The sequence below is a fragment of the Strongylocentrotus purpuratus genome, unplaced genomic scaffold, assembly GCF_000002235.5.
Source record: "Strongylocentrotus purpuratus isolate Spur 01 unplaced genomic scaffold, Spur_5.0 spur5_contig_816, whole genome shotgun sequence".
Classification (NCBI taxonomy): domain Eukaryota; kingdom Metazoa; phylum Echinodermata; class Echinoidea; order Camarodonta; family Strongylocentrotidae; genus Strongylocentrotus; species Strongylocentrotus purpuratus.
In genome coordinates this window covers 1478265-1502077 of record NW_022145520.1, presented here as the reverse complement: position 1 = coordinate 1502077, position 23813 = coordinate 1478265, and the positions used below count along the sequence as shown (strand labels likewise).

Here is a 23813-nt window from a genome sequence, read left to right as displayed (position 1 = left end):
TAGGGTCGATAAACAGTCATGCTTTGTTGCAGTTTCGATGAAGATTCGCTGCGAAGCGCAACTCTCTGTACCGTCAAACCACCAGAGTACCGGCTTATTATCTATACGATCCTTTCTCCTATCCATCCTTAATTTCCTGCTCATCTACCTCAATTTTGCCAAGCAGAAGGCATTTGATCGATATCGCGATAGATAACCTGTTTAAATGCCCTTTCTAAAAGCCATTTCTAAAGGTACATGTATATGTACACGCATGTATATTGTGTGGACTGGGTAACCTACTCCTTTCGTTGTTTCTACTGTATCATGTAGACCTTTACATCAAGAATAATGTTAAAAACATTTATACAAGTGAGAAGTGGTGTTGTAATTTAATATCATATTCATATTTTAAATACTCCTACCAATTGTCAAACCTTAATTTTAAATCAGCAAAGTCTTGATGGAGGTGTTTCTTTAGAAAAAATAATGCACTTTGATATTTTTCAAGGCGCTAACTTTAAAACCTGGGCATTATTTCACAAAACAGTCATAAGTACAAGTTCACCGACATCCCATTGTGTGAATGATTGAATTTTAATAATGTGATGTCAGCGAACTTGTATTTACGATGGTTTTGTGAAACGATGCCCAGATTTCAAGTGATCCCATGAGTTGTCCAGACTTGCAAGTTTATATATGAACAACAACATCAGATTTCTGCACCTCACGAATGTTCCCTTTGCTATGAAAACAGCTGTCGGTTAACAAAATTCACGAAAGTTCCGGTTACACCACAGGGAATAGAGAGGATGTTACAAGAGAGGAAAAGAAGGGGAAGAAGAGAAACACATGCTTCTTTAATATTTCATAACATACTTGATCTTCGGATGCGAATATCCTCGGGCCGCAGTATAAATTGGATAACTATTGATCAAACTGATTAGTCTACTGACCCCAAACACGTTATGAAAATTTGGAATCCTAAGGGCAGGAGCGATAAAAAGAAACACCTGCAAATCGATACTTGTGGATAAAATGGAATTAAGAATCGACACTGTCATGTAAGAGGGACACATACTTGATGTAGTAGTTCTACATGTAAGACTTCTCATTTCATTTTTTTTCTTATTAAAGTAAGAGACTAACGTTGGGGAGTGGGTTCAGTGATGAAGGCTGCGATATATAAATCATTGATACAATATAAAGACAAAATTTCCACTGCAATTCCGAATGTTTGCTTGAGATGCTTTTGTTTTGACACAAACCGTGAAAGGGGAGAAATCTGTTATTGTTCTTTCTTCTCAGAATACTGTGTCTATATGCGTACTCATCATCTGCTAAGCAAACTGAGAATTTCATTTTCCTTTCCAGCATCATGTTTTTGTGACGGCAGAAGTAGAAATAAGAGATCGAGGAGGCAAAGAAAAAGAGATATATTTCCACTTTCCAATAACCATAAATGTATGAAATAGATATTTGTAATATGAAACAAATGTCTATACTACCATTTGGGACAATGGAAGGTTTCAACTACTTGAAGTAGTCTGCACCTTGACAATTTAACATAAGAGCTTTTTATTTTTATTTTGATAACAAAATGATCCAGATTCCCATATCCAAACCTGCAAATCGTCCTTGTTTTCACGAAGTGACGGTAGTGAGGAAAATCGTAACGCAACGTGAATGCAATTTTTTTCACTACCATCACTTCGTGAAAACAGCGACGAAATGTACAATTGCATTTGATAAGATTTAAGGGTACCTGAATGAAAAAAGTGTTGGTTTAACAATGCTAAGAAATAAAACATATTTTCACAAACAGCTTGAAATATGACTGAAATGATCGTATTGTACAATGTGCATCTAGAAACTACATGTAATACTTTAAGATCCTAAGTTTCTTGTTGAAACCTCATGGTTTATCATAAGGGAAATTTCTAAGTGGAAAACGTAATTCTATTACAATATTACACAATGTCAAAATATCATATTCTACTCTTCATACAATCGAAGGGTTTTGTTCACAAAGTTCAAAAGTTTATACAAAGAAGAAATAATCTTTCCATCATTTATACACGACTTTGTTTCTTCTGACAAACGTCACTTATCATCTCATGAGACAAATTCTCATATTATTTTTCTACGAATTATACTTGAGTCACTTAAGCACCCCTTCCTTGTTTAAGGTATCCTTTTCAGGTATCCTTTTCATCTTTCTACTAGGCGAGGCGATCCCCCGAACTGACCATCTAACTCTCCCATCTTTCGTCACGTCTTACGTTTCCCAAATCTGTATTTTCATGCCAGAAAATCCCTTTTAGAAACCTCAGAGGGCCATTCCGTTCGGCTAACAAGGGCTACAGGCCCCATTCACATGGCTAACAAGGGCTACAGCCCCCATTCACACTCAGAGATATTCTTCTATCACTGAGCTAAATAGATATCTGTTCAATTTAGATAGGGATGTACCGCCCGTGTTGACTTGCCAGCTACAAAGTACTTATTACTCAAGGCTTCATTCAAACAGTTTAACTTCTTCCAGATTGATACAAACCATGCTACAACATCATCTCTTTAAAATAATCAAAAAGTTTAAGAAAACTACACTAGGAATGCTGGCTAGAGATAAGGAACAATATTATGTCTCCTTAAAATCATAAAGATATGAAAGCTTTTGTTTAAGTCCTGAATTATAAGCAAAACTATTTACATATCTTGATAACCTTGATGTACTCCTTGTGTAAAAGTATATTAAAGGGGAATAATTACATATCAATGATCTATATTTTTGGTGCCCAGTTGGAACCCAAATTTCTTCACGTGAAGACAGCAGAACTATCTACATATGGCAATAATCTTAATATACTCCCTGTGTAAGTGGGATTTACAAGAAAATTATAACACATTATATTTTTCGCTCCCCAGTCTGAACACAGATTTCTTCTTGTGAAGGGTTATTATATATATCAGTGGTGTTCACATAGAGTATGATTTAAGATCGCCTCTGCTACGCATTCAGTGAATTCTTTACCCGATGTGAACCTCTTCTTCATGCACCCGACGCACATACCATGGCATGAATTTTTGAGGATTTTGAAGACGGTCATTCGATACACATCGAAAAAAGTGCAAGAGGGCAGGCTGACAAAGGATGAAATGTACTTCCCCCGTGGCAAGGGATTTTACATCGGTGGAAAAACAGGCGGAGTAAAAAGCTAGCTGGCAAACGTAACATTTAGAACGTTTGACTGCTTCTCAAAATATGGGCTGGTTTGTGGGCCGGCTGGCTTTGGATTTGAAAAGAATATATATCCACATTGGTTTGATAATCCTTTGTGTAAAGCGAACGGAAAGAGATGGAAGTGGATGGAGAGAGAAGGAGATGGAGGAGAGAGTTGGAAATGGAGGGGGAGGGAGGGATGGAGGGAGATGGAGGGATAGAGAGAGGGAGGAATGGAGAGCAAAAGAGACAGAGATAGAAAAGGAGGGATGTATGGAGGGATGTAGAGAGAGGGGGGGGGGGGACAGACAAATGTATAAGGTGTAGGTCACAATCAGACCATCAGTAGTCCCTTAATCACCATTTTGTTAAACCTATTTTGTTAAACCTAAAATGTACATTACTTAAATATACCTATAAAAATGAGAAGTAGGTCCATGTTTTGCAACTTTAAATAAAGCAGAAGAATGACTCTCATCTCTAGTCCTCTCCACAAAGTCAAATACAAGAACAAAGGGACATCCAGAGGCTGAATTTCAATGCCATCCTCTCTCTCACGACAGAATCTTATCATCGTCGTCTCCATCTTCTCCATTCTTGTTTTCCTCTCTGCCAGCTCTTTCATGCCCTAGATGCGAGTCCTCCATATTGTGACACCGATCAATATATGTACAGCGACCCTCCCGGAACAGCTTGTAATGATTTCCCTTACAGACTTTTATCGGCATGCGTGTACCCTTCAATACTGAAGAACACTTTTGTCTGGTAGTGAGAAAAAGAATAAAAGGGGGCTGATCGATCGAGGAGGATATGATCCGAAAATCTAAAGAAGTGCCCTGGTAAAATGATTGAGGAGCCCCTGAAATATTCCTTTAAAAAAAATGATTTGCATACTCTTACTGGAGAACACTTTGTCTAGCAGTGAGAAAAGTTATGGCAAGGACTGAGGATGATATGACCCTGAAAATCCAAAAAAATGTCGGAGTAAAATTTTGATATCATTCTATCGTTAACCAGGAATCTGTATATATTGTAGTTCACAATAAAAACTTCTCATTTTGAAAAAAAAGTACACATATTTTCAACTTGTTTTCAATGAAACTAAAGTTCCAAAGCTGTGTACTATGCTTGAACAAAATACAAAATATTTGATTTCTATCTGACAGCCAGTTCCAAATGTATCTGATCTAATCTCAAGTATGTTATTCCAGAACTTGCTTCTAATCTAAAGATCTCAAATAAATTATTCCAAAACTGTTATCTGAACATCGAAGTTCTTCTTTCTTGTAAGTGCGAATCTATTAAGCAAAACACCACCCTGAACATTAAAGCAGAACGATGTACATGTAATCTGTGCATCAATAAACAAGTACTAGAGATTCGGTAAGATATCATTTCAGTGAAGAATCTCCAGCGACAGCAGGTGATGACACCGCAGCTGACCGCTCGTCGCCATGGCGACCCATCCCTCTAAGATGAGGGCTCCGCAATGCATCCAGCAGTTGCCTATCTTGCTCGGTCTCGTTGAATAATTTCTTGTCGAGTGCGCCATTTTCTCCCTCTTGAGGTTGTCCATGATAGTTTATCGGGGAGAGCCGAGCTAGTACGCGACTCTGACGCACGCACTGCGCGGTGCAGCGAGTGGGATGAGGGGTTTAATGCACTGAGCTCTAGTTTTAGGAGTGGAGGAGAGAGAGAGAGAGAGAGTGAGAGAGAGTGAGAGAGAGAGAGAGAGAGAGAGAGAGAGAGAGTGAGTGAGAGAGAGAAAGAGAGTAAAAGAGAGAGGGGGAGAGAGAGAGGGTGAGAGAGAGAGAGAGAGAGAGAGAGAGGGCAATGGTGAGAAGAGACAGGGAGAAAAACAGATAGTAAAAGAGAGAGTAAAAGAAAAAGAGAGAGATGGAGGGTTGGAGGGTTAGAGAGAGAGAGAGAGAGAGAGAGAGAGAGAGAGATTTAGGGGGAAATAGCTCTTTTAGTAGTTATAAACCTGAAGTTGAATGTGTGGTGTTTTCGTAGTAGACGAGCGTCCGTTAAACACTACTCAATATGTAGACAAAAGACTCCTGCTAAAAGCTATTTTTTACTTCAAAAGGTTTGTTAAAATCCATTTGAGGCCTCGATTCATTTAAAATTTACATGACTTCCATTACAGAAGAATGGCACCACCAAAATAAAAATACAATTTAAATAATTTGCATTGTCTACATGAAAAAGTGTAAATTCAGATGATATTGTGCACACTTCCTGGTAACAGAAACTGTGACACTTAATTTTTTTTAAATACTTACAAATTTTAGTTTATCACTCGAAATGTTATAGAAGGAATTCAAATTAGCTCTAAGTATGACCTAGTTTTGACACTATTGGTGGAAATGTTCTGTACTTGTCTTCTGCAAATTTGCTAGAACATGACATCATTTTTTCATATCTAGAAGGAAATGAACGATTTAACAACTAAATTAGGTTGGTCATGTGACCCCGTACATTTTCCCAGTCTAAGTTGGATTTTTCCTTTATATTCTATGAAAATTTCAATTAATATTGAGAAGAAGTCACAAGCCCTTTGCCAAGAAGTTCAAATACTATTCAGATTAGAAAACTGGTACTGTGCCTACATCAGAATACTTTATCAATCAATATTCACACTAATATATGGCACATTTGACATTGTTTGCTACACAATATTACCACAATATGTGGAAAGAATAACGCAAAGTGCGGCAAGAATAACGCAATGTGCGGCAAGAATAATGCAATATACGGCAAGAATAACACAATGCATAAATCAATGAAAACAAACCTCAGACACCTGTTATTAAACAAACAAGTGATAATTGCATGCATTGCCTACTTGTGTAAGTATTTATAATTGCTATATGCAAAGGCCCGTTAGCTTTTTATCGCCTTTTATTATCTCCTATAAAGGTGTTTGCACGCAGCGATGGTTGATTAATCACAATTTAAAACAAATAATTTTCATTGTGCTGTACACACAAATGCCACCTGCCGTTTCTAATCAATGGAAATCAATGGAAAGAAATTCAAAGATACAATTCAAATATTGTCGGCTAATATAAGCCATAAAGATGTTAGCTCCTATTAAGTTAAAGCCCCTACAAATAGCTCTTTCAAAATTATATTAGAGTTATTATTCTTGATATTTTTATAGAGTAATACATGGGTGTATTGGTATAACTAGTGTTCAAACAATTTCTCATGTCCTTTTCACTAAAGGCCTACCTGTACCTGCAAAAAATAACACAGTCCTAATAATTTAACAAAGAAAACAATTCATGATGCATTTGTATTTGTCACCGATCTGCCACTCAAAAGAAAAGAAGAAAGACTATCAATGACAAGTTTTATTGATGGCTTGGAATATAGTTTGCTTAATAGCCGAGGTGATGCATCACTGTCATTCCCCACCCCCCCCCCCCCGTACCAGCCCTAAGTGTTTACCCCCCCCCCCTCCCCCAGTAAAGGCAGAATTTCATTCATGAGGGCACTTTCATGCCAAAATGTACTTATTTGATTCATTGATGGAAATTATTTTTAGTCCCCTCCCATGACAGTGGCTAAAAAAACCATAAAGGCAAGTGACACTCAGCCCCTGTATAGTTTTGCCCCTGTCCCTCACCCCCCCCCCCCCCCCATGACACCACGGCTCATAAATCAACATTCATTGCACTTTGACACTTGGCATAAGCTGTCATCCATTGTATCCAAGAGATAACGAATGGGCTCACTCTTCATGTCAAGTTATTAGCCATTTACCTACGATGCCAATATTACTAATAAAAAGGAAATTACCCATACAATTTTTCTGGAAAGCCCTTGCATTTTAATTCCAAACAATTTCCAATTTTAATGTGTAGTTGATTGATGTCACTTCACATCCAGTTTTTTTTTAATGAACTTTGTCACCTCATTTTGTTTTTCAAAATTAAATCTATGAATAATTAGGTGAATACTTCTATCACTAATTGTTGTTGATGATTTAATTCAGACCTATTCAGGACAATGGATCAAAATTAATCGTATCTGATCAAAACTGAGACTTATTCAACTAAATAATAATTAATTTGGGAATTTTCATAAATTAAAAATGCTTGCATTTGTATACATTCATATTTTGATTGATTTAATCTCTAGCCACAGAAGACACAAAGGGTATAACAAAAATACATAAATTCCGAACTAAAATAAGGAAAAAAGAATGAGAGGAAAATCAGGAAATCATAGCTGAACAAAGAAGTTAATACTTGAGGTTTGTCAAAGGAATCCTCAACATTTCCAATACATGTAAGTCTATGTGTTTCTGTTCTCATTTAAATACAATCATTTTATTCTTTTTTTTAAACATTAAAAATATCCATCTAATACAATAATACAATGCAATTCTGAAAAGATCAATGTAATTCATCTGCTGACCAGCATGCTTCCCGAAACTAAACGAGACATAAATACACCTTTAAGCTCAGGTATAAATCTCTTGGGAACTTCCTACACAGACAGGGATGACATCATATGACAAACATCTCAAGTTCACTGAGTTTCAGTCCTCGGTTTTGAAGACTGCCTCATTTCCTCTGTTTCTTTATTTCCCTTCTCACGAGGTCTCAACCCAAATTTGAGCCGAGACAAACGTCTTTCAAGGAGATACTGGTATAGATTTGTCTACTGATAGAGAAACGATGAGCAACATGATTCACCTGACTCTGCAGGTATCTCTCAATCTCTTCTGGCAAATTAGATAATAGTTGTCTTTCCCTTAATTTACAAAAGAGCTTAACAAGCCTCAATGTCATATACACTGAATTCTAAAACCAAATCTACTCAATTGTTATTTCTCAAAATTAAATCTGTTTATTTATAATCAAACCTTTTAAATTGACACGACATCGCAAAAACATAATTTCTAATACTTCAATGAACAAGTAGAATACATTGTTATTGTTCAATATATTTTGATCAGATGTAGATGGGACACTTTGCAAAGTCAATGACTTAAATTCCTAAAATCTGGAACTAAAAATATTTACTCTTAAAGTATGACAATATTCAACTAAAACATACTGCCTGTCTCACAGTCTGATGTATGTCTAAACTTCTGCATCAAAAGTGGTTGATTATGAAAACACGGTGACTCATAGCTTCTACGTCTGGATAATTTATTGAGATATAATAAATCTGATATCAAGACTAAACAATGGCTTACAATTTTCCCATAATTCCTGCTGCTTCCCAAGATGCAGCCTTTGTTTTCTCTTCGGGCGACCCCAGTGACCCTTCTGGGTTGCCACTGACAACTTTAGCAAACCCCTGCTGTCATAAAATTCATCACCTGCGCTCATATTTCCCTGACATCGCAACCATGGCAACCAATATCTGGCTGCTTTTCTAGGATAAACATGCATTTTATGATTTCCTTTAGACCTACATCCTTTACAAGGCCGTACAGGAGCAAGAGCGAGAGCATATTGAGATAAGCATAAGTTTGATGCTAGCTTTTCAAACATTCACATTTTCACCTGTTTGTGTAGTAGTAGGCTCTCCTTGAATACAAGGTTTTTTTCAAGTCAGGAAATCATCAAAAAGATATTTTGATCCAATGTATTTCAAGCTGGGGCATCTATGAAGGCAGATAGTTCGATGGCAAGTTTTTGAGTGTTTTCATAGAAGAAATTTTCCCCTCTAACTTCCCCTTGACCTATATAAATACATGAAAATGAAAAAGAAAATGATGCTCAACTACGCCCCCCCCCCCCCCCCTCCGCCCACCATACACACTATTGCCAACTATTCCCCTCTCCCTATTAGCATTTAACTGTTTTGATAGCCCAATATAGCACTAGCCTCAGGAGGGATCTATTTTGAGGACAACTTTTTGACCTCATTCATGTGCAATGAAATCAGAGAGATAAACTTGAATTAAAAAGGTCAAATTGAAGCCTAACGAGAGAATACATCGTCCTACTGCTTCTAGTGTACACACAGTTTGTTCCTACTATGTAGCTCATTTCCAACTGTTCATGATAAACAAATTTCCAAAAGGTTAAACGCATGTATTTCTTTTGAACAGTCAAATTTCCTAAAAGTTGACTGCTTATGAAAGCTTGTGACCTTATGCAGCTGTTACTCTAGCCCCTTAAAATTTGAATATCATAATTATAAATAGAAATCATTTATAATTTGTTATCAACATACAACTCGCAACACACAAGAGTTCTATAACAAGGATTTTTTTCTTTTCTTCAAATAGCATGATGACTGTAGGCCTACATGTATTCGAAAAAATAAGATTTTTCAGTGATGACACCCCCCCCCCCCTAAACAAACAAAATAAAAATCAATTAAACATAGTTTAAACATGGGCATGGCAGACTAATTCAGAGTTGGTCAATCACAAAAGATGAAAGGCAAGCATTCTGTGTTCAAGTCTGATCTACATTGATGCAGAGTCATAACTACATACAGTATATAGTGATGTGATATACATTATATAATGTTCATGTATTTATGGGTGGATTCAAACTAGCTCATTTACTGCTCCATGCCAAGAAGAAATCATATTTATAGCTCATCAAAATTTGATATATCCTCCTACATGAAATGTATGTGCACGTGCTCTGGCCTCAAAAAGAGAAAAAAAAACCTGATAATAAACACATGGTTTGAGGAGAGGCAGAAGGGCATTATCTCCTATGTAAAATCATGTGACTTATAATGTCCTTCTGGATTTCAAAATAGACATGAGAGGAAAAGAGCAATTATTTGTTTTTTCCCCAACTTGCTGGGACTGAATGTCTTTCTGAATCTTAAAATAAGACACATGATAGGGAAAGAGCAATAATTTGCTTGTCCCCCAACTACCTGGGGTGACATAATCATTCTTGGCACTAACTGTAAGATTTTATTCTAGGTCTAACAAGTTGAGGTTACTGGATAAATGGGCAATGACATAGTTTTTGTTGGACTAAACGGTCAATGCCCTAGAAACCATAGGCGACATTAGAGATATCTGCCAGCTAAATTGAGATGCAAACAAATTCCAAATAAGAAAAATAAAGATGTGTAGCATGTAATGATATGTAATTAAATTCTGATTCACAACACGTTTAACCATTCAGATGTTAATGTCTTGAACCCACTGAAAATAGTTGATGTACATGTATTACTATTTTAGAAAAAAGAGACAACAAATAATGGATGCGAGGCTGTTTGAGTTAGAAATCCCTTATGATACTCGTGGAAAATGGGAAGTCTACACGTACATCAAAAACTCAAATCCACTCTTAGCCACAAAGAGTCGGAAAGAAAACAAATGTCACTATATTCACTTTCTCAATCCTAATGCACAATATTCCCTCAAGCTGAAGTCTTGAAGATGTAAAAAAAAAAACTTTTGATGTTTCATCTCAAAATCAAAAATGTTCCTGCGCCCTTTCCTCCCACTCATCTATCCCCCGCCTCCCGAAACCGTCGACTGTAGCAGGTGTTTTACGCGTCAATTGCAAACGCAACGCTTCAATCCGATAAAAGACAAGATACGGATGATTTAGTCATCTGTGTGTGTGACTTTCCACCACATTTCCTGATCAAAGGTTTTACAAGAAGTGCTTCCATTATGCTACGGTAGGCACGCATAAAAAAAAAACTTTTCTATCTTTGAGTTTACACGGTCTGAGCGAGGGAAATCTCTTTTAATGTGTTATGCTTGGGAGCTAATGCATGTGGTTTTCCATCCGTAAATATACAGAAACAAGAAACTGTTGTGCTTGCTTTCACAAAGTGTTATTGTTCCCACAAAAACAACGGTTTGTGAAACCGTTAGCTGTAGCTAAATGGAGCATTTTTTCTTCTTGTCAGGCTCATTTTTATAATATAGGCCTATGAGTATGTTCAAAAATAGTTTGCTGTAAAATAAAAGTAAAGAGATGAAATTGACACCTTTTGACAGATTTATAAAAACAAGCTTAGCTTATGTGGCAATCCTTCTTGATGATTATTTTATGTTAGCATTACAATATAACATGAAGAGATATAAATAAATCAAATCAAATCAAATCAAAAGTATGAATTGAAATATCTTCAGTAGTGGGCTAGTACGTGAGCTGCCTCGAACCACTTGTTATTCTACACGCAATGTCTTTTTAGCTAGAGATGCACTATATTTCTTGGAATATCGGAGAGAGAGCAGTCTCTTGTACAAAACAGAAAACCAGGTATTACTGAAAGGCTAGCAAATGTAATTTAGCTTGACATTTTCGATGCAATTCAATTGCGCTAGACCAACAACTATCCTCATAAAATATGAATTCAATCAATACTCAATATCTCTGACCTCTCGCATTGGAAGTGCAACTCATGCTACATGTATAAAAAGGCAATACTTGGCAACGGATATCTGATGTATTTCAAGAGAAAGAAGAAAAATTAAAGGTAAAGACCAGTTATGACCATGCGATTGCATTGTGAAAGAAACGTTGTGGAATCGATCAGAAAAGGTTGATCATCTAGCATCTAGCATCTGCAAGGTTCTGGAATCATCAAAATGATAAGAAATTTGGCCCATTCTTCGTAAAGTTACAAGCACTATACACAGAAAGATGTATATGGGACTACCCTATATCTCTCACAGACCATGAGAGAAACAAATTTACCGAATATATGAATTAGTAGGCGGTTTTCCGGCAAATTTTTTATCATCATGTATTAGTCAAAACATATTCTTTCACATGATTGGTAATGAGAGCTTCCATTTCATTTTTTGAAATTGGGGCGTTTCCAATACTGGTCTTTACCTTTAAGCCTCTGAGTTGGTAGATATGATCTGAAAGAGAGTTGAGATGATGCTAGTTCAAACGTGTATAGGTATATCATGTACTGCACATGTACAGGTATGCCTGAAAATTTGGGATTTATCCTGCATTCTATAATAATAGTAGAATAATGTGTACGTAAAAAACAGAAGCGTTTGAGAACTGTTAATGATGCCCCATGTCAGAGGCGAGAAACATTGATGAAGTTTACATTTTTGGTGTCGTAATATGATCATTTTGTGGGTTCAGGAGCAAATCTATGAAGAAAAAGAAAATCATGAAATTTTCCTTCTGGCTTTACGGTTCATACATAAATGTAAATCAAGTCTAGACTACTATCAAGCTTGCATCTTGTACATTTTTTACTTCAGGACTCAGGAGCCTACCATTTACACGTCTTAATATTATGCCCCATGTTGTTCATGTGATGCCTGCATTTACAATTGCATATAGGTTTAGAAAGGCCCACATGTATGTAGTTTAGTATACCTATAATAGATAGAAATAGGGAAATGCTGAACACCGAATGTACAAACATATTTCCATTTCCGTATGAAAATTGGCACTAACATGTAATTTCAATTTCCAACTATCATCCTGACACTCCCCTACAGCAGAAAACAAATCAAATTCAATTAAAAACATCAAAGCCACAAAAAAATAAAAGGGTGCACCTCTGCAGTCAACTGATATCAAGTGTATTACTTTGGCCATACCTCCAGCAGTAGGAACATACATATGGCTCAGGATTTACGATGATATGATACCATTTTTGACATATGACATACTGCCAGCTGTCACTGCGCTGAATGACATCATTTCATGCTCAATGAAAACAAGAAATATGAATTTGTTTCATCTTCCTCATATATATATCCAATGCCAGATATATCTTGTTTATCAAGCAGAGCTTGATCTAAGATCGGCAAGATGCACGCATCCTGACTTATTTGTTTACTAGTTTGTTCAGCCAGTCTTGTCTTTTTGTTGTGATAGCTGTTGTTTACTTGCAGAGAAAGAGTGAGAGAGATTGCACTGATAATACTAAGAACAAGAGCTGCATCTTTTTAGAGGCTGTTTATAAGATCTACATGCACTGTATTTCATACCATCATTTACTGATACTTCGTTTAGCTCGCGGAATCGACTTATCAACTGTTATCCAACTGACAGGATTTCCTGTGTTGTGTAAATGATGTCATTGAAATTCACACAGAAATATTAATACAAAAATATTAATAATAATCTGGATTTATATAGCGCTTGATAATTAATATAAAATACCGGCTCTAAGCACTTCACAGATTATATTTCCCTGGCCATCGGATTAATTCACACAGAATGTGCACCATTTTCACATTAGTGCTGTGTCAGGGATATTACCCACAACCTTTGAATTTCAATTCAAGTACTTAAACCACCCGACAACAACACCTCTACAAATGATGCATTAATTTGCTTCAATTCCTAAAGAATACAATTATTTCTATATTTTTTGTTATTCCTAGTAAATATCAAAAACACACAAATTATTGTGTTCCCTGGGCTCTCCTCGAGTGAGAGTCCCGCTGCGCCAGACTGGAAATCTACCCCAAAGTTTCACCCTGTCTGAGTCCCGCTTGAGGGTCTGTAATGAGGGAGGTGGGACACAGTTGATTCCAAGGGTGCAACTTTTTCAGTTTTCTTGATCCCCTTCTATTTTATTGACATCTTGGAACTCTTGTGTTGGAAACCACAGAGATTTATTTGATTTTATAAATGTCCTCAGGAAAGATGGAAAATGTGAAGAAAAAAACAAAATAAATCCTCAGATATAATTATTCATGTGTCTTGTTAATTTGCCTTGATATTGATATAGAATATTTACATGGTGTGTAGTGTATACCTACATTTTAAAGTGGTGTATATGAGTTATGAGGTACTTATCTATCCAAAAAGGTTGTTTGCGATAGACTACATCAAATAATATCAATAACATTAAGTAATAGGCAGATGCCAAAGGCAGTCTTAAGATCACAATTTCATTTTACTTTTTTTTTAGTGCCACTGTGATTGTGAAGATGCAAAACGTATTTTCATTCGGGCAGGGTGAAGGGTTATGGGCACCATGTAGAGTTGTTTCTACAAAGGAGAGTTCACATATGAAATGAAATCACCCAAAGTTCTGTTGCTTATGTAACTTGGTCAGGACTTTGCAGAAGGATTGCCGGATACAGCAACCCTATCCAAAACAGTATCTTGACAAGGTAAATCCCCCCCCCCCAAAAAGAAAACCGCAATAACTAATGACATCTGGATTATTTTCATAAATGTAAGCACCTTTAGGGACCTTCTACATATGGTATACTAATGTTCCAGAGTGCATGTAGTCCTCTAGAACCTTTCTAAATATCATTGACATGATGTGCTGGATAATGAAATAATAACAAGTTAATAATCACGAATGAAATCAAATTTGAAACAATTATGACAACTGGATGCTTTTCGTGAAGATAGGCTTACGTGTAATCCCAATCAGTGGCCTTCCACATATGCTCACTAAAGTTCTACACCCTGTCTAGGTACCCCTAATCAAATAAGTGTTCCATGTCAATTCTACATCCTTGACATGTTGTCCTGAATAATGAAATAATAACAAATGAATAAAGTTTTGAAACAATTATGACAACTATAAAGATAGGCTTACAGCTAAGCCCAATCAGGGGCCTTCCACATATGGCTATACCAAAGTTGCTCTACGCCCTGTCTAGGTACCCCTAATCAAATAAGTGTTCCATGTCAAGTCTACATCCTTGACATGTTGTCCTGAATAATGAAATAATAACAGAACTAGGTCTCCCAACCACCAGGTGAGCCAGAGAACGCCCAGGGATATCTAGGTCGTTAAAATTAATGTTTCATGAATGCGTTCAAACAAACGTGTCTTGTGTTCAGCAGTAGCTAAAAGTACTACGTGAAAATGTCGAGAAATTAAGAAAAAATGACTGGTTCTTTTGTCTTTGCATTACGGTTAAGAAGAATGGGACAGTGAAGACCGAAACGGTCAAAGAAAGTTAAACAATGAACATACCTCATTAAAACTTTATAGATTTATTAGGCCACTATATTGGAGCTCGTTGCTTCTTTGGAAATTTCGGGAAGATGTCTGTTCGGAACTAGAAAGACATTAGAGTACATTTTTGATGAAATAAAGCCTAGACGTCACCAGAGCAAATGTTGGAAAACCTAAATTTCATGACACTGTTAATTCTTCAAAGGAAGCTACGAAGCTTATCACTCTTTCAACACCATATGACACACATCATTACAACCATTGCAATCGTTTCCGTTGGTTTGGGAGTCAATTGAAATTACGAGCAATCAGGCTGCAGAAAACTGGACAAACGCAAAAGGATGTCTCGATGCCTTTGGTAGCGACTTATTAAAAAAAATAATAGCCTTGTGAGTCACCTATTGAAATGTGCGAACTTAACAAAGACATATTATGCAATCGGAACATGATATCTATCGGGCATTATAACAATAGGGTACTGACTTTCGAAAATATTTGCGATTGTGTTTCATGAACTATGTTGGAAGCAAATAGACAAGATGCTGAACTTTCATCGCACTTGCAGGTAACTTCAAAAAGTTGCTGAAGTATACTTGCTTCCTTCTGCCAATAACGACTGCCTCTGTCAGTGGAAGTCATGCTTAACAGTGACAATTAAATTAATTTAGGGCAGGAAGGGATCAAGTAGAGTTCTGTCATCAAATCAACAAGTTCAGAGATTTGAAGTTTTTCAAAATTATTAAATGGACCAACCCTGCATGACCAATCCTAAAAGAAAATCCCAAGTTTCAAGTCAAGGAGCTCGGCTATTCTCAGGTCGGGCTCAATCGCAACTCTCCGGTCTGTAAGTAACGAGGTTTTCTCATTTCCTTTTATTAAAACGGTGGAATTGGGGCTAATTAGCAAAGCCTCAGGGGCTTTCCTCTGAGAAATTAAAGCTTTCTGCTCGACTGATTGACCCCATGTGGTTCTTACTCCTGCATGGTATTGTTGCGGAACGTTTCTGCGTGATTTGCATTTTCAAAGGCCATGACCAAACTTTCACACCGGTTGATCCAATATGCTCCAGGTATTTACTTCAAAGATAGGATTGACAATTTGACATACCTGACAACCTTTCAAAGCAAATATTAGGAATCCCTCATGGGAAAATTAGGAATACAGTAATTTTGTATACCAAAATAGGAATGGTTGGCAGCTATGGAATAATATTGAGAATTTAAAGACAGTCAAACCTACTTTAGTGACTACCTGTCTACAAAGGCCACATTTGTTGCTTCCCTCGAAAATGGTTTCTCATTGAATCGTGTACTAAAGGAACCTGTCTACAAAGGCCACTTTTTGTGTTTCCCTTGGGTGGTCGCTACAGACAAGTTTGACTGTATCTATGTATCAGACCAACAGGACACCAAATTTGTATAGAGTACATACGTTTTCTTTTCCATATTTACGCCTACGTCTTAAACTAATCTTGCAATATCACAAGAATGAAGAAACGTCTGAAAAATTATTTGAAAATTCATATCGACATGACATGAATATTTCAGAAGTCCTCTGGGTTACAATCCCTGAATCGATACGACAGCATCTGTCAATACTGATGCCGAGAGTTGACGTAACCATGGTTATTCGACGTTCCATTCATTCAAGATGAGAGATGAGCACCCGTGAAAATGCGGGGTCTTAATCAGTACGTGAGTGCGATAATCTATTCGAGTCGAGATCGGATTCACGGGGGAAGATTTATCGGACGGGAGCAGGACAGCAGTCGTAGGGGAAGGGTCTCAGTTTTAACTGCCACCCTAATCAGGTTGAATCTACGTCAAGAGACTTGACGTTACCAGGGGCCAGTTCACACACAAATGTAGTGGATTTTTGAAATGATTTGCAAATCTCACTAGAGTGTGTGTGAACAAAGCTGAAATGTGACTAATTTATGAGGTTCTAATCACGATTCTGATTGTACTCATGGTGCATTTGGGTGAATAGTTCAGATAACTTGCTGCATGATTTTTATTTTAAACAAGAGCAGGCAGAAGAGGGCCCTTGGTTATAACCATGCAAAGTCAGCAGAAAAGAGATAAGGAAATGTTCTTTAACTGGTACAAAAAAGATCATATTTGAATAATTGCTAAATTTAACTTCTTTTCTCATGTGTGAATGCTCAATTTATCTTTTCTTGTGTGTGAATGCTCAATTTAACTTCTTTTCTCATGTGTGAATGCTCAATTTAACTTCTTTTCTCATGTGTGAATGCTCAATTTAACTACCATTACTCTTCTTGAGTGTGAATGCTCAATATAACTACTGTTACTCTTCTTGTGTGTGCATGAATGCTCAATTTAACTTCGTTTCTTGAGTATGAATGGCACCTTTAGAAACATCCTTGTTCACACTGGGTATAGAGCAGGACATAGGATATTGGCAAAGGGATTGCACATGAATATTTGGTGGAAATGAGATGCAGGTCCACTGCAAGAGCCATCAGTATCAGTTTGGGGAAATCATCTTGCCAATATCCTATCTGCTAATATAAATAGTTATATGTCAGTCTTTGTTAGATCTATAATTACAAAAATAATTCTAAAATTATCCTTACCAAATGTAGTTCAAGGTTTTATGTCTGAGATGACACTTGATTTTAATTTACAATTTCAAAAAGAGAAGAGTGTAGGTGGAGATTGTGCACACAGTGTGTGTTGGCAAGTATTGAATCCAATGGCCTGGGTAATAGTATATCTGTAAAGTGCTTATAACTTAGAGACATTTGTTGAGTGCTATATAAATTTTAATGTAGGCAACACGATACAATATATAAATAGCAAAGTACATCAACAAACAAATATATATAGCACCCGCCTTAATTCCCTCTCAATTTCAACTTTACATCGCCTCTTAATTGCAGACACCCTACATGCAAGTTTATTCAGTTGAAGGTTTCCATACTTGTAGCTGCTTTGAGGGGGAAGGGGGGGGGGGAGATACGTGGAGCTGTTGATGATTTTTCTTCTGGATGGGCGAAGTGGAAGAAAGAGGTCAACAACTTGCTACAGTATCTACATGTGCAGACTACAGACTATCCAATCACATCTAACCACTACTCGTGCTCCAAATTTCCTTTGCCACCGTATCTCTCTCTCTTCCTTTCCCTTCCGTGTTCAACTGAAACTCTAACCCCGCGTTCAGACTATAGGAAATTTATACCCGAAATCGTAGAAAGAAACGTAAAGAGAAACATCAGAAATCAAAAAGGAGCATTCAGATTAGAAAACAATACCGGATAAAGAAATGTTGTATAAAGTAACTAACTTCATACAAAGAGGTTAATTGATATATTGTAGATCGCTAATCATCAGAGAGCGCTCAGAGTAAGCCCCGCCCAGTTATAACGATTATGGTACGATATGACGATAAGACCAGAACATGGCCATGATTCTTTAGCGAGTCTTTGTTTGAAATGATGCTCATCAAATAAGCGTTTCGCTAAACGATGTTTCTTTATACGATACATTCTGGTAGTCTAAATAGGGGCTAACTCCATCTCTCTCTTCCTCTCTCTTCAATTTTGAGCTCTAAATCTTGACATTCATGCTAAGTCAGCACTGTAATGGAAGCCCCCACGAGAGGCAACATGAGCGATATTAGATTTGCCCCGGTGTTCGTTACAACATGATTCGAAGAGCTCTGCAAGTGGATGGATGCTGTAGGCTAGAGATAACCGTGTACAGAATTCTGTCAAGCATTTAGGGTATAATTGGGGGTAATTCTAAGAGGAAAACCACGGCTAAACTTGTCTTTTTCGCCGAAAAAACACCTCGGCCGAATTTAGTATCCACCAAATCTGTCAGAAATACACTTTTCTTGAGGACATATTGAAATGCATGTGACTTGTTTTAATGCTCTTTTATCCCCATAGAACCAGAGCAACTTGCTTTCAATCTTGGTCACTCAGAGACTAAATGTGGATATCAAATAGAACGCAGCACTCATTTCCTGCAGAAAATCTTTGATTTGCAATAATCAATTCTAGATTAGGCTTATGTAATTGATTCTAAATTCACTAATCCCATATCGTCAGATACAGATACATAAGCCTTCATGTCAAATTGAGAGTTTTTTTAAAAAAATTCTAGAGATCCAGTCATATTCAGTATATCAATATGCTCTAAACCATGAAAGAGCATTTCTTTTTTACAAAAGTGCATTATCAACATTTCATTCTGATAATGGTCTCTAATTTCAGCATTACATGCCTACTTGTTTATGTACAACAAGACTGTGAATGTAGTAGCCAATTTCCCCCACTCCATTCAGCTTGAGTTCCAGCTTCCAACAACTGCACAGATTTACAAAAGACAGATGCTTTCATTCTGCACCCATACCCGACAATCAACATTAGCTTTGCCCCCTATGCCCGCTCACAAAGCTGCATGTTCCTGTAAAATTATGCACACTTTAAACTGTCGCAGACTTCCTTAACAATTCCAGACGTTTTTATCGTTTGAGCGAATTACAAATAGAATTTCTATACTATCCTTTTTTTATCGGAAAAACTAACCAAGTTTGGTGATTCATCACTGCACTGAAACATTTTCTCTCTTGATCTTTCTCATGAATTCAAAAGAAAAGGGAGTGTTTTTCAAAGCTTCAGAAGTTCAGATCTTTCTTGCAAATCTTTACTTTGAGAAAAGCAGGGCAAAAGACGTTTATTGTTATTTCTATGTGGGGGAAAGATTTAATCTTTTTGTGGATGAAACCCGACCCGGTTGAAGCCCAGTACTTTACTCAATAAATACTAGCACAATGGTTGAAATGTACATTTTGATTTCAAAGTGCCCCTACAAATAAAGTGAATGCACTGTAGACTCAAACACACTTACAAGTTCAATGCTGGCATAATCAAATAGGTGAAAACTGCAAGTGTTTGATACACCTTGAATGATGATTTCTTTTGACTTTTATCCTAAATTGTTAACTTTTAAATATTTTTTCTGGTTATTTCAAGTACAATAGAGGTGCTAAAATCTCATGAAACTTTCAGTGTAATTTATTGATGAGCTATATTACTTGACTTAAGACTTTAAGTAAAAGTAAGTATAATTGTAGATACGCAATTAGAGATACAGTATCTGTGACTGTAATGTCCTATCTGAGAGAAACATTTGAATACCTACAATTTTTATTTTGATGTCGATATTAAATTTCAATTGGCACCATGACCCCCTAAATGGAGAAAAAGGAAAAGGGATAACATATCAGGATCAGCTCATATTTTTATCAATTCCCAATTCCATTGACACATTCAATAACAACAATCAATCAACAAGACAATCACAAACAACACAAATGGAAAATGAAAGACATATTCCACATCGAACAGACAACCATCCAAAACACAAAATAATAATAATAATCTTTTCAAAATGAACAAATCTTTGAATTTCATCTCGACTATTTTGCAAATGAAAATAATGCCTAACAGACATGAACAGACACTTTTTTTACCAAAATAATGAACAAAGATTTGTTCATTTTGAAAAGATATCCTGTAATTTGAAATCGAATCTAAGATCTCTGGAAATGAAAAGAGGGTCCTCTTACCTTTGATGTCAATTTTAAAGGGCATTCCCGGGGTCATAATGTCGTAGCTGCAGATCGTGGAAAATCCAGGCGAGCAGTCGTCGTCGACCGCTTGAATCTGGAGAAATTTATGAGGCACCGTGCCTTCTTCTACCGTCGCTTCGTACGAATTTTGTAAGAAGCGTGGCTTGTTATTATTTGGGTCGCGCATGACGATATGAACTTGCGCTCTGTGGAAAATGAATGCATAGAGACACATTTGAAATATTAAAATTCAATCCCACTTTAACATTAAGAAGGATCAAACTTTCCTGCAAGTTGACCAGTTTTAGCGAAATTTCATGCATGTGTTTAAAAAAAAAACAGTATTATCCTGTCTTCTTTTATAATTGTTATCTCATTAGCATTGTAAAGATTTCTTGATAGCTGCACCTATATTTGGTATGATATTAATTGGATGTAGCGTTTTCTAGTCATAGTCATTTTTTGCTTTCTTTCATCTTTGTAGCAGGGTTGGTAATGTTTTATATTTAAGACAAAATTGTGAATAAAATAAGATATTCAAATTAAATTGATCAACAGAATGTTCTAAAATCACTGACTTCAAATCAGTAATTTCTGATTTCTCTTTTTGCCCAACCTTTGATTCTAGTCATAAACTTCAAAATGAAATCTGAACTTGTCATCGCTATTTGGAATCCCTTTGTTTATCTCATCTATGCATGCCAGAGTGACAAAGGACTAAAGGGGATAATATCGATGGGCCTTCTCAAAATGAATGAATAAGACGTCCTGGAAAACATGACCTCAGCATCGATTCATAATATTCTAGTAGCAGATCTTTGAAGTATCATTCTAATTTCTTTGGAGTTGTTAAACAGTTTTATTTCATGATTTCCTTTTTCTTGAATTGACAGGCTTGCGCCATCATAACTTTTCTTCCTACGTCAAGCTGGAAGACAAACGATAACAATTCATTTGAACAGCAGATTTATCAATTGTTCTGAAAGAAATGCTGACGAACGGAGCAAGGACAGATGATGCACTTAAAGGATTTAAGTGTTTACAGTTAAAAACGACATAACGTCAGTGACTATCTAGACGATAATATCCGCTACTTAAGAACAAGCTATGACGTGAGATCAGAAACAAAGAAGCACTTAAGGGAATATTTTCTTTCCGTTTAACTTTATATCTAAACAACATTGATATGATACTCTATCTCTCATAATTCTTTGAATTTGAAGCCTTTTTTTAAATTTCGGAAATACCATTTGTATAAAGTCATAAATTTGTGGTTTTATGTGGGCAACCTGAAAAGGACTGTTGGGTTTGAAAAGTGATACAAAAAAGAAGTGCCCGTAAAATGGCCACTGGCCGGAATGCTCCCCAGGGAGTGGAGAATGTGCATTCATTGTGTGCGGGTAAGCCTGAATCCGATGATCGAGGTAATAATATATCTGTAGAGCGCTTTAATAAACACATCACTGTATCAATGTATTGGGCGCTATATAAAAGCGGAATATTATTATTATAAAAATGAAAATTTTAGACTTACGTTGGGGAGGGGAGAGAGGGCGTGCCGCAGTCGGACGCCTGAATATGAAATTTCCACTCCCTATTTTCGTCGCAGTCTTTGACCGCCGCGTTGATGGCGCCGCTGACCGCCTCGATGGTCCCTGCCCCGCCCGTCGCTCCGGCCTGCACGCTGGCAGTAAATGGTACGCTTTCTAAGATGTTAAAATGACAGATTTTTCCATTGGCGCCCTCGTCATGATCGTGGGCGACCAGGGCTGGGGGAAGCATCTCCAGCCTCCCGTGTTCGTTGATCTCCCCTCTGAAGATCTCGTCCTCCCAGAATGGCGCATGATTTGATGTGTCTGTAAAGAGGAGAACAACAAGCAAAATGGAAATTAATTCATCATTTATTTTATTTATTTATTTATCATTTATTCGGCACTTTCAAGAAATATGACAATAAAACAATATAATCATGGTGATTACAAAATTAGAATGACAAAAATTTGCTTTGAACATGTATTTATGATCAACAAAACTTCAAAAACATGCATAGGTTGTTGTAATGCAGAAGAATGATGCTATTTTTATATTTGGAATGTGCTTAGGTCATAATGGCCGTTGAGTACAGTGTATCTTTCTGTTTGCTGATTTTAAGGGACTAATTCATGTCTGCAGATTAAAAAGTATAACTATATTTTTAAGGTCTATGCATTCAAAATATGTTCAAGACAAGTTACATCTAGGATGAATTCACTTCACAAAATAACAAAGACAACAACAACAACAAAACCTAATGCAGAAGCCAGAAATACTACAGGATAAAACGCACATCAGGAAAAAAAAATCTGATATATCACTTTAAAACCCTTTTTTGATTGTGTCATACATTTCATGAACAGATCCATGAAACATAACACTATGGACCTGTGGACTTCTAACAACATAAAATGTTATTTATATATAATTTAAGATGGGTGCAACTGCAAGGTATATTTCAGCACTTGACACCCTAGAACAGTACTGTTTCTATAACCTGATATTCAAGAATGTTTTCTAGAAATCACGCTAAATGTAAAAAAAATATGCTACCTACAGCACAGACATTTCAAACATCATCATGTTCTCTGCTCAATGTGACTTCTTATTAAAGAAGGTGGGTCTCGTTGGTAATCGAATTACTGTCAGTAAACCTATCACGAGTCTCATAAAGGGAGACATTCAATTCAAGGCATGATTGGCGCTCCATTCACACTACCAAATAAATTGTATGGCTATACGATAAGTAATTTAATACAATACAACTTGTTTTTGCGACTCTTGTTTTTTAACACTAATAGATACAAACTCTTTCAAATGGCCAAAATATAAATATTTAAATTTATTCAGGTTCAGGTTTCAGACCATCAGTTTAAATATCAAACCAAAACAGAGACACCAATGAATGTATGATGGACAATAAACCTATAAATAAGATCTTATCTTTCTAAGTTCCTATGAGAGGTATCATATTTAATACATAGGTATACATTCCAGATTTGTTCTCCACTTGTTGTGTAAACAGGTATCGTTGAAAGAAGGAAAAAAAAAATGAAAATTTTCGAGTGAATCATTGTGTATGAAATACAATCCTGCCGATCAT

At 36.5% G+C, this 23813-nt stretch overlaps 1 protein-coding gene across 1 annotated transcript; it reads right to left on the bottom strand.

The window, feature by feature from the left end:
• Window positions 1-1340: 1340 nt before the first annotated feature.
• LOC586019 (calsyntenin-1) lies at window positions 1341-22567 on the bottom strand. Its single transcript, XM_030979556.1, has 4 exons — window positions 22212-22567; window positions 20673-20883; window positions 3835-3839; window positions 1341-1377 (listed from the first exon to the last, which is right to left on the bottom strand). The coding sequence occupies exons 1-4, from the start codon at window positions 22457-22459 to the stop codon at window positions 1356-1358; spliced, it is 486 nt and encodes a 161-aa protein (XP_030835416.1). The 5' UTR covers window positions 22460-22567; the 3' UTR covers window positions 1341-1355.
• Window positions 22568-23813: the final 1246 nt, after the last annotated feature.